At 41.6% G+C, this 12,393-nt stretch overlaps 1 protein-coding gene across 4 annotated transcripts in view; it reads left to right on the forward strand.

The window, feature by feature from the left end:
- Positions 1–12,345, forward strand: part of LOC109967706 (CCR4-NOT transcription complex subunit 2) — a 22,554-nt gene extending 10,209 nt beyond the window's left edge. For all 4 annotated transcript variants that reach the window (XM_020613468.1, XM_020613469.1, XM_020613466.1 and 1 more), the window contains 8 exons: positions 439–569; positions 787–907; positions 1,001–1,157; positions 2,433–2,494; positions 2,858–2,907; positions 4,766–4,866; positions 8,718–8,862; positions 9,950–12,345. In XM_020613468.1, the coding sequence (XP_020469124.1) occupies positions 439–569; positions 787–907; positions 1,001–1,157; positions 2,433–2,494; positions 2,858–2,907; positions 4,766–4,866; positions 8,718–8,862; positions 9,950–10,036 (854 nt within the window). In that variant the 3' untranslated portion in view covers positions 10,037–12,345. The remainder of the gene's footprint in view (positions 1–438; positions 570–786; positions 908–1,000; positions 1,158–2,432; positions 2,495–2,857; positions 2,908–4,765; positions 4,867–8,717; positions 8,863–9,949) is intronic.
- Positions 12,346–12,393: the final 48 nt, after the last annotated feature.

Here is a 12,393-nt window from a genome sequence, read left to right on the forward strand (position 1 = left end):
ATGTTAAACAGTGCTCCAGTTGGCTAACACAGTAAATACTGACCAGTGATTCAGTGAACACATAGGGTGATATATAGATATGTAACTAAATAAACATAAACACAACTGTGAGATTAAAGTATATAGACTTATGTATGCTATATAATAAAAACCCTAACTAATTATATTCATTTCTATCTAAAAATGAAAATCACCCTAACAATTATAACATAAATTATTAATTGGTTCAGATAGAAAACCATTAGCAGATCCTCTGATAATGGAAATATTCATTAATTGAGGCCCTAAAGGTTTTAGGTTTCTCCTGGAACCTGGAAGGCACCCTGATGTGTGTGTGCAGGGTTTTTCTTTTATTATGTGGGTAATGATTTATTTTTGACAGTCTTGATGTGATTTTTGTATTACATTAAAATCTGTGCATTTATGACGGCTCTCCAGTTGGCATGGTAACCAAGCCGTCCAGTGAGCAATCGCAGGACTTCTCCATCCATAACGAAGATTTCCCAGCTCTACCTGGGCCAAACTACCAAACAAAAGACCCCACCAGCACCAATGAAGACAGCAAAACGGTTAGATTGACCTTTTTCTGTGACTTTGGTGTTTTTGCCTTTGCCTTTCCTTTCCTGTTCTGCCCACCTTTGTTCTATTGTTTATTTTTCTCTGTCCTTTCCTCTCAGATCTCTCGCATCCTATTTTCTTAACAGTTTATTTCTATGCTGTCCAATCGTGTCCTCACTTGTCCCACTTGTTTTGGGACTGTTTTTCCATCCCCTTATGCCCAATCAGAATCTGAGCTCATCAGGAAAGACCACCTCTAACTCGGATGGCCCAAAGTTCCCTGGCGATAAGAGCTCCGCACCCAGCAACAACAACCAGCAGAAGAAGGGGATCCAGGTGCTCCCTGACGGTGAGAAACACACAGACACACACTGTGGGGAAAAAAACAAGAGATAACCTTTATGCCTAACCCGCCCTCATGCATTTTGGCTTTGTGTCCAAGGGCGTGTGACCAACATCCCGGTCGGCATGGTAACAGACCAGTTTGGCATGATCGGCTTGTTGACGTTTATCCGGGCGGCAGAGACGGACCCTGGCATGGTCCACTTGGCACTGGGTTCTGACCTCACCACACTCGGGCTCAACCTCAACTCACCCGAGTACGATGGACACAACCACACACACACAGACACACACCTGTGCAGAAATCTGGGACAGAAGCTGTGTCCCAGAAGCTTCGTGCCTTTGTCTGTTTGCTTAGAGTCACATTTTTTTAAATTGGCACAAATTTCTCTACAACTGATGAAATAACTATGGCTGTAGATTGAAAGTTGAAACGTTTCAGACGAGTTTTCCAGCTTCTCGCACACTAACTCTGCATTCTGTGCCACAGACACCAATACAAAGCTCAGAAAAATGCATGAAATGTAAACTGTGATGGTGTAAAAAGTATGAATGAGTTGAACAATATGAATGAACATGAGAAGTTTTAAAGTTTGAATGACATTTCTGCGTGAATGTATGAATTTGTAAGAGGTTGAAACGGAGCAGGTTTGAAGGTTTTTCTCACTTGACTTCAGTTATAACTAAGGTTCAAAGTTGAGTACACATGTGCAGAGGTTTGAAACAGAGTCCAGATTCAGTTTTTCAAACACATATTGACTCCGTACTCACAGATCTCAGGGTCAGACCCAACCTGTTGATGGTAGACCCTGCTGATATGTGTAGACTGGCAACAGAAGCACAATCCTTATTTCCAGGGGATTACTTTCATTCTACCCCCCACATCCAGTAGTTTTCACTGTTAAAATTTCCTGTCATTTAATGTTAAATGACTTTTAAACAACCCCATCACTGGACATTTACTTTTTTGGTTTGTTTGTTTCATCCATGACCTTCCTGTATGTAATTAATTTATCCAAACTTATAAATTAGCTTCTTTTTTTTCCTGTTGCAAGTAGGGCTGTAACAACTTTAACAATTATTTTTTAATTAATCTTCCAGTTTCTTTCTATTATTTAAGTAAATGTTTAGTCTATGAAGTGTAAAAAAAACCACTACAGGCTGGAACTATAGAATATTTGGCATTTTTGTTTGAACAATAACTGAAAATAGATGCTGGTCATTTTTCTGTTGATCAGCTGATTAACTGTTTCAGCTGTAGACCGTGAAGGCTTCTATGATCAGATGCATAACTAAGATACAATTACAAAATTAGATTCGAACCTTGTCCTTAGGTGCATGAGAAAGTCAGTGAAGTGAAAGTTGCAGCAGATGACGTGCTGTGGAAACTGGTCTTAACTGTAATTGAAGCAGGAACACGTGGTTTTCTCCAATGCCTTCTCTCCACACAGTCGAGCTATTACAGATTTTTCATAACTAGTTTAAACTGTGCCTCAGTAAATGGAAGTGGTTTCTTTCTGTCTCTTATTTAGGAATCTCTATCCTAAGTTTGCATCTCCCTGGGCGTCGGCTCCTTGTCGACCGCAGGACATAGGTGAGTGTGAACTGTTGACCTGAAGTATGAGGTTTTAGTCTTATTCTAAAATGTGTGGAGGTGGTGTGATCACATTGCTCTGTTTGTGTACCAGATGCGTAAATAGGTGATGGTTTGTTAATAGTTATTAAAAAAATGTATAAGTGATGTATCCGGCTCGTGCGTTACCTAGAAACACATGGGTCCAAACCTTCCGAGTCAGAAGCTTTAATCTGCTCAGTTTCTGCACTAACACTAAACATTTCACGCTTCTGTTTCTGAGCCAACTTTTTATTTCCTTTTTTAATCTTGTTTGATAATTTGCTGGTTGTAACCTGCATGTGTTGCAGCGTGTTCAGCTCTTTTTCCTTTCTCCTCCTGCAGACTTCCACGTCCCCTCAGAGTATTTAACCAACATCCACATAAGGGACAAGGTGTGTATTTCAAATGAAAGTGAATCAGTGTTAAATTCGTTTTATGCTTTGCTATCTGTGCATCTTGGTTAAACCCATTGTGCTGGCTGGAATATCAGTTAAAACATACAGTGGCTATAAAAAGTATTCACCCTCTTGGATGTTTTACCCTTTTATTGATTTTAGAAATCAATCATTGTCAATATAGTTTGGCTATTTTGCCAAAAACAATGACAAAAAATCACTTTAATGTCAAATTGAAAACAGGTTTCTACAAAGTAATGTCATTTAAATAAAAATGTCATTGGAAATAAGTGATTGCATAAATATTCACCCCCTTTAAAATGACAGACCTAATTCAACAGAGGTCCAGCCCATTGGTGCTAATAGTCTCTCAATTAGTGAAATGAGGATCACCAGAGTGCAGTGAATGTGTCTCAGGTGATTGTTGTATAAAGACACCTGTGTCTGGAAGGGCCAGTCACTGGTTGATCAGTATTCCTGGTTACCATTACATCATGAAGTCAAAGGAACACTCAGAGAAAAGGTGATTGAAAAGTATAAGTCAGGGATGGATACCAAAAAATTTCCAAGGCACTGAACATCCCCTGGAGTTTAGTCAAATCCATAGATCCTAGATCAGGTCATCCTCACAAACAGTGACTGTGCAAGAAGGAGACCAAGACACCTATGACTACTCTGAAGGAGTTACATGCTTCAGCAGCTGAGATGGGGGAGACTCTGCATACAACAAGGATAAGGATAATCACCTTTATTGGCCAAGTATGTTACACACAAGGAATTTGTTTCCGGTACAGAACCGATGGCAGCCATCTGCAGCGCCACCTCAACCAATGGCAATAACCATCGGGGGCAACGGGAAAGTTCAGTGTCTTGCCCAAGGACCACCACACCACTGTTGCCCAGGTTCTTCACCAGTCAAAGCTTTATGGGAGAGCGGCAAAGAGAAAGCCACTGTTGAAAAAACTCATTAAATCTTGACTAGAGTTCACCAAAAGGCATTTGGGAGACTCTGTGGTCAAGTGGGAGAAAGTTCTTTGGTCTGATGAGACCAAAATGGTGCTTTTTGGCAATCAGACAAGACACTTTGGCAGACACCAAACACTGCACATCACCACAAACACACCATCCCCACTGTGTAGCATGGTGATTGCAGTATCACGCTGTGGGGATGCTTCTCAGCAGCCAGCCCTGGAAGGCTTGTAAAGGTAGAGGGTCAAATGAATGCATCAAAATATAGGAAAATCCTGGAGGACAATGTTATTCAGTCTGCAAGATAAGTACGGCTTAGGGGAAGATTTTATTTTCCAGCAAGACAATGACCAGAAGCAAACAGCGAAAGCTGCACAGAAATGGTTTACAGACAACAAGGTGAGTGTTCTGGAGCAGCCGAGTCAAAGCCCAGACCTCAGTCCAATAGAGGATTTGTGGCTGGACTTGAAAAGGGCTGTTCACCCCCGATCCCCATGCAACTTGGCAGAGCTTGAGCAGTTTTGCAAAGAAGAACAGAGTAAAATTGCAGTGTCCAGATGTGCAAGTCTGACCGAGACCTGTCCACACAGGTCTTGGCTGTGATTGCAGCCAAAGGTGCATCTACTAAATACTGACTTGAAAGGGGGTGAATATTTTTACCGTCACTTATTTCACATTACATATTTTTATTTAATTGCCATTACTTTGTAGAAACCCGTTTCACTTTGACATTAAAGAGTTTTTTTTGTCATTTTTATTTGGTCAAAAAAGCCAAATTATATTGACCATGATTGATTTATAAAATAAAAGAGTGAAACATGCAAGGTGGTAAATACTTTTTTATAGGCACTGTATTGATTAACATATTGCCCTTTCATGTCTGCAGTTAGCAGCTATCAAGTTGTCTCGGTATGGTGAAGATCTGCTGTTTTATCTCTACTATATGAATGGAGGAGACCTACTACAACTCCTGGCTGCAGTAGAACTGTAAGAATAACACACACACACACACACACACACACACACACACAGCTGGTACATGCACATCTTAACTAAAATGCCCAGTGTAACAGAATCTCTTCTTCATTGTTTGTCCCTCTCCTTGTAGTCAGAGCAGTTCTTGACTGTGTCACAGAGTCATTTATTCTGAGCTCTGTAAAACGAGCAAGCACTTAGGCAGGATGATGTTTTGTTGACCTCTTGTCAGTCTTTGACACGGTGCAACCTAAAATGCTAGTAGAACAACTCTGCTTCCATTTAGATCAACTCATCAGACAGTTGGTTTTCTCACTACCAGATCTCAGACAGTGTTTCTGAAACAGTCTGTGTCTCACCGCAGGGTGGTGTCCTGTCTCCTGTATAATTTGCCATGAGTGCAGATGACAATAGTAGTACAGAGGTTTCCATGCACCATAGCCAAATATATTTAAACTCAGTTTTTCACAACTCCTGACATTTTAATCCTATAAACCTGCCCCATCTCAGGTCAGTTAGTGGCACTACTTTAAGAAAGTGAAGTGTCAGACTAGTAATAGAGAACAAGATTTATTTCAGCTTTTATTTCTTCCATCACATTCCCAGTGGGTCAGATGTTTACATACACTCGGTCAGTATTAGGTAGCATTGTCTTTAAACTAGTTAACTTGGGTCAGATGTTTCGTGATGCCTTCCACAGGCTTCTCACAATAAGTTACTGGAGTTTCAGCCCATTCCTTCTGACAGAACTGGTGAAACTGGGTCTGGTTTGCTCGCACGTGGTTTTTCAGTTCTGCCCACAAATTTTCTCTTGGACTGAGGTCAGGGCCTTGTGATGGCCACACCAGTACCTGGACTTTGAGTCCTTAAGCCGTGTTGGAAGTCTGCTTGGGGACACTGTCCAGCTGGAAGACCCATTGTGACTGAGCAGTAACTTCCAGGCCGATGTCTTTAGATGTTGCTTCAGTATGTCCACGTCATCTTCCTTCCTCATGATGCCATCTATTTAGTGATGCGCCCCAGTCCCTCCTACAGTAAAGCCCCACCACAACATGGCTGGGATGGTGGTCTTCAGCTTGTGAGCCTCCTCCTTTATCCTTCAGACATAACGATGGTCATTATGGACAAACAGTTCAATTTCTGTTCCATCAGACCAGAGGACATTTGTCCAGAAAGTCAGATCTTTGTCCCCATGTGCAGCTGCAAACTGTAGCGGGCCTTTTTATGGCGTCTTGGAGCTGGAAGATACCAATTCACTTTATCTTTCCTCACTCCACTTTCATCTAAGATGGTATCTTCCAGCTTCTGACTGACTGAACACACCTAAGCCAGGTAATCAGGAGCAGGTCAGGCAGGGACAGTCGGAAAACAAGCAGGACAGCGGCCTTCAAGGACTGGAATTGGCCACCCCTGTTCTAAAGCCATGACATCATTTTCTGGAATTTTCCAAGCTGTTTAAAGGCCCAGTCCACTGAGTGTATGTAAACTTCACTCACTGAAACTGTGATAGAGTGAATTATAAGTGAAACAATTTGTAAACAACTGTTGGAACAATTACTTGTGCTATGCATAAAGTATACATCCTAACTGACTCCAAAACAAGGTTGTAAACATGACGTCTGTAAAGCTGTAATGATTTTCTGATGACTGTTTTTATTTTTATTTTGAGTTGATCTATATAATGAAAGAACTTTTGACTGGAGCACCAGGTTTTCTCTAGATTTAAATGAATTTAAATGAACAAAATAAACAAGGGCACTCAAAAAGCGCGTGTACCTCCGCTAAGGCACAACATTCTCTCACACGAATGGGTCCATTGTTAAAAATTAGATCCAGAACAACACAAAATGTGTCCTAAAGTCCTTGATCCGGATCGGATCCAAATCATCTTTTAGAGTATGATAGGCAGTTATACTGTGCATCTTACCTGGACGTGTCGGCTCTGTCTTCATTACAAACCAAGTTATGGCAGAAAATATGCATTAAAAGGGGCTTTCGATGTTAACTTTAAATGGCCGTCAGATCCTGATTCTGTCTGGTGACAGAGATTGCAACCCTACTTGTGCGTGTCAAATTTCAAATGATTTTGATAACTTTTGATGGAGATATGATTTTTGTTTTGTTATTTTTTGTGACCTTGACCTTTAACCCTAATCGTGCCAGCCACACACACCGAGCCAAAAACATAACCTCCTTGGTGGAGTAAAACACACAGAAGTGTACAAACGCTGTGTGAACTGTGGTTAATACAGATTCACACTGGTGGAAAAAGGCTCAACGGCATCTCTACTGCCTGTGTTACTCCTTTGGAGTAGATCCGAGAATTTTCACATCCATCCATCCATCCATCCATCCATTTTCCTCCACTTATCTGGAACCGGGGGCAGCAGTCTAAGCAAAGATGCCCAGACTTCCCTCTCTTCAGACACTTCCTCCAGCTCCTCCGGGGGAATGCCAAGGCGTTCCCAGGCCAGTCGTGAGACATAGTCCCTCCAGCGTGTCCTGGGTCTTTTCTGGGGCCTCCTCCTGGTGGGACATGCCTGGAACACCTCCCTAGGAAGGCGCCCATCCGAAACAGATGCCCGAGCCACCTCAGCTGGCTCCTCTCGATGTGGAGGAGCAGCGGTTCTACTCTGAGTTCCTCCCGGGTGACCGAGCTCCTCACCCTATCTCTAAGGGTGCGCCCGGCCACCCTGCGGAGGAAGCTCATTTTGGCTGCCTGTATCCGGGATCTTGCCCTTTCGGTCATGACCCAAAGTTCATGACCATAGGTGAGGGTCGGAACGTAGATTGACCAGTAAATCGAGAGCTTCGCCTTATGGCTCAGCTCCTTCTTCCCCACGACGGATCGGTACATCGACCGCATTGCTGCAGAAGCTGCACCGATCCGCCTGTCAATCTCCCGTTCCATCCTTCCCTCACTCGTGAACAAGACCCCAAGATACTTGAACTCCTCCACTTGAGGCAGGAACTCTCCACCAACCTGAAGGGAACAAGCCACCCTTTTCTGACTGAGAACCATGGCCTCAGATTTGGAGGTGCTGATTCTCATCCCAGCCGCTTTCACATTTTATTCTTATTTTATCAGAAGTATTTTAACATTTCTCGTGTGTGCTGGTTGAACTCCCTTTGTTAAAAGGACAAGAACTGACTGTGAGGTGTTGTTACAGTTTAACACTGAACTCAAAGTCCCAGAGAGGATCGTCTTGCATTTGATTTCTCTAGGCTAGTGCCATGCGTTTAAACTACCTGCATGTAAGAGGAAGAAAGTGAAGTTCTATTCCTGAAACCATCAGACCTGTGAACAGCCTTGTTAAAAGAAATGGTCAGTTTGCCTTGTATATGGACGAACTGAAAAATGCACCAGGAAGTTTGACTTTTGCTTGTTGTAAAATAAAAAGTGCCTTTGTTATGTGGGGTGTTGTTGGGCAGCTGTGAGATGGCCACAGTTATCATCCTCGAGTATTTGAACTCTTTCTAATGTTAGTATTTTTGCATTGGTTTTATGTGTTTAGGCAAGTTTGTGTTTGCAGCTCGCTACCTTGAATTTCCCTTGAGGGACAAATAAAGTATGTTGAATTGAATTGCATAGAATAATTGATCATTAGCAGCCCTTAATTAACACAAAGCTAGTTGGGATCACTACTGGAAGATTGTCTTTAGCTTCATCGCTAACAACTCGGATAACAAAAGCCACACAGCTGGTCAAAATAAGGCTTGGTGTTTATGAATCTGTTCACACATCTCCTTTTGTGGGTGTTACAAGGGATCAGTGTGAGAGCAGGTGAACGAGTGAACTGTGTGTGTGTGTGTGTGTGTGTGTGTGTGTGTGTGTGTGTGTGCGTACGTGCGTCGTGTTCCAGCTTTAACAGGGACTGGAGGTACCATAAAGAGGAGCGGGTTTGGATCACTCGGGCTCCAGGGATGGAGCCCACGCTGAAGACCAACGCCTACGAGAGAGGGACCTACTACTTCTTCGACTGCCTCAACTGGAGGAAGGTGGCCAAGGTGAACACATATGTATTTACATTTCCCTGAATACACAACTGTGTCAGAAGCCTTGTGTCTGTGGGTCTTCCTAACCTGCACCAGCAGGTTATTGTCAAATCTGATTTTTTGGAAGTTGTGATCATTGATTTTATAAAAAGCAATCCGGTTAGGAAAGGAGACATGATTTTTGTTTGAAGTGACAAGCAACACTTAAAATAATTGATTTTTTTTTTTTTTCATTCAAATAATCGGCATTAAGGGATTATGGCAAATTAAAATAGAATGTGTAGTATTCATCCTTAAAGTTCATTTATTAGAATACATTTATTTATTAAAAGAAGCAGTTCACTGTGCTCATATGGAGAGTTTCTTATTTTTCTTTTAATCTTTCACTAAGTGAATGTTATCAGAATTTAATTGATTAGAACTTTTAACATAAGATGGTTTAGTTTATCTTATTCATTAAAAGCAATTCTGGCCAATACAGTCTTTATATGAAGGATTTTTTGAATCAGACTGCAAATACACTTTGTAGAATCTTTGCAATAAAAACAATGTAAACAACTGATTATTTGTCAAAATAGTTGCTGATTAAATTCTGTTGATAAACTAATTGATTGATTGATTGCTTGTCGCTTTATTTGGAGGCTACACACAGTTTAAAGGCAAACCCAGCTCCAGTTTCACTCTTTTTAATGGACAAAATGTCTTTGGAACTATTTAAAATGATCATTTTGTCCATTTCAAATAAATGACACAGGAGCAGTTGTACAGAATATGATGAGCCCAGTGTAAACATCGTAACCGTGTTAATTCTGTGAGAACTGTTCACTGACGACATATTTTTCATGAAAAATTAGACTAAGAATAAATAAAAAGCAACATTTGAAAATGAACTATGATGGAAGTCTTTATTTTTGTCAACCAATAAAAGCTGATCAATAATGTAAAAGATAGATGAATGGGATATGAAGTAATGGCCATCTGACGTCAAAGTCACAAGCTGTAGCTCCTGATCAGTGACATCAGAGCTCACACATTTTTATCAAGACAAACTGCGCTGAAGAACAGAAGTAAATCTGACCTCCTGTCTTTTCGGTTTCAGGAGTTTCATCTCGAGTACGACAAACTAGAAGAGCGACCTCACGTTCCCTCAACCTTCAACTATAATCCCGCCCAGCAGGCCTTCTGATTGGCTCTCCCTCCTCCTGCCTGCCTGCCATTGGCCCTCCTGCCTCATCACTCATCACCCCTCTAGGTTTTTCCCACCTCCACATACTTTGTGAATCTGGTCAGTAAGGACTTGGGACACCTTTCTGAATAGACTTTATCTTTTTTAACTTTTCATGATTTTCTTTACCCTTTTTTAAGCATTTTATTCCCCACCCCTCCTCCATGGTTTTGGCTCAGTTGGTCTGTTAAGTGGAGCACAGAATTCATGCCAACAGACAGCACAGTACAATAACAAGCACTGTAAATAACTGTCCACCTGATTAGGTGATTCATGTTCTTAAGAACTGACTATTTTTGTCTAGAGAAGCTTTTAAGAAGAACCAGATTTTAACCCAGAGCATAGGATGAAATCACTGGTCAGGATGGATAATTATTTCACACTGTGTCACACCTCCGTCCTTTCCTAGCATCACAAATCAGAACACACCCACATCAGCAGTCAGTCAGGAGAGGACATGCAATGTACATTGTAGCACTATTTCATAATAAAACAAAAAAGACAGTTTTTGGTTTCTTGATGTTATGTGACGATACCTGATGCAGCAGCAGCAAGTTTAGTTTGAAAGGTTCACCTGTGGTTCAGCATATTGACCAGTTTTGGTCCTGTAGAAATCTGAGTAGTGTCAGGAATTGGTGTCGACATTTCAAAACACTAAAGATTAAAGGTATAGTCGGCGATTTTAGCAAAAGAATGTTTACATTTTCGTCATACAGTTTAACAAGTTGTTTCAATTAGGACCTTGTAACCCCCTCACAATTCATCAACGTGCATTACCATGGCAACGATACTACCGACTGCAGGAAGAGCCCATGCCAAAGGAGGCGTCAGAAAACAAACGATTGGGGCACAGAATGTGGCGAACCAGCTACAGACTCCACTTTTATTCTCTCACAACAATCTCCAGCTGCTCTAGCTGAAGTCAGAACAACCGCAACAGCATCTGCAAACTAGCAATTTAACTGAATGTCCCAGGAAAAGCTGATTTAGCAAACAGGCTAACGTGACATTAGTACAAAGATTAGCCTGCCTGGTTGAACGACATCATAGTGACCATAACAATTTTCAGTGGCACTCAGCAAGCAGTTTACCCACCTGTTCATCAGAAAAAGGGCAACCTCTGTGTCCATCCTCATCCCTTTAAAATCCCGAAGCTCTCTCCATCTTTTGAACCTAGCACATAGCTACATTTACACAGGTCTCTGACTTTGCCTGCTGTACATGGAGCTGGTGGCGCTGGTACCTTTTCAGCCATCTCTCCCTTTCACCTGCACAAATGTTGTGAATTTACTGAACCAATTTGAAACAACCCCCCTCCTCCACATACACACAGACACACACACTATATGGTGCACGAGCAAGAGCGCTGCCTTGTGCTGATTGGTTGAAAATAGCCGGTCCACCTCCAATCCTTTTTTTTTGTTTGTTTGTTTTTTTTGCCAGTTACAGAGTGAGCACTGCACAGCGCCGCCTAGGGTTTGTGGAGCACATGAACCGAAAGGCCAGGCAGAGAAAACTGAGGAAAATTTAGCTGAATATGACAAAATGTGTAATGACTTAGAATCGCTGACTATACCTTTAAGCCTAGTTGTTGCTCTAGAATGAACGGCAATGAAACTTTAATATTTTCAAAAATCAAAACAGTGGAAATGTTCTGAAAATTAGACTTTAAGGAATCATTTTGTAGGCAAAATGTCTCAGCAGGGAGATTTTTATCAGCCAGTGTGGCTCGCTGAGGTGTTTTTAATGGAGGAATCTGACATATCAGGCTTTGACACACGAGACCTGTTAGTAGGAGGCGTTCATTGATTGGTCTGTGTCTGCACACAGGTTTGTTGTCAAGAAGAAAAATATAGAATATCACCAGATGCAACAGAACAACAAGTACTACCATGCCCAGAAGAAAGCAACAGAAAGAAAAAAAGTGGATTTTTGTTCACATTATGTCAAAACTCACTGGGTGAAAGTAACTGGCTAGAATACAAAATGCCATAATCCTTTTTCACACTGAGCTGTTTGTTTTCATCCACTGCTTTTCATCTGCCTTTTATTATTTTGTCCCAGCACTGAGCTCCTGTTCTCTGCAGCTGTTTCTTGGCTTTGAATATTTAATGTCTTGTTTAAGTGTTACAACTAAACTAACTCCTCCCACATTTACTGGCAGTGTCTGGTATTCTGCCTGTCAACCGTGAATCCAGTCAAGCCTATGGGAGTGACTGCTCTCAAGGAAAACTTGGATGTTTTGGGAAATATGGCCATTGGCTTTCTTGTTGAGAGTTAGATGTTCACATTGATGCCACTCATGTTCAGTAATATGG

This window comes from Monopterus albus, unplaced genomic scaffold (genome assembly GCF_001952655.1).
Source record: "Monopterus albus unplaced genomic scaffold, M_albus_1.0 scaffold134.1, whole genome shotgun sequence".
Taxonomy (NCBI): Eukaryota; Metazoa; Chordata; class Actinopteri; order Synbranchiformes; family Synbranchidae; genus Monopterus; species Monopterus albus.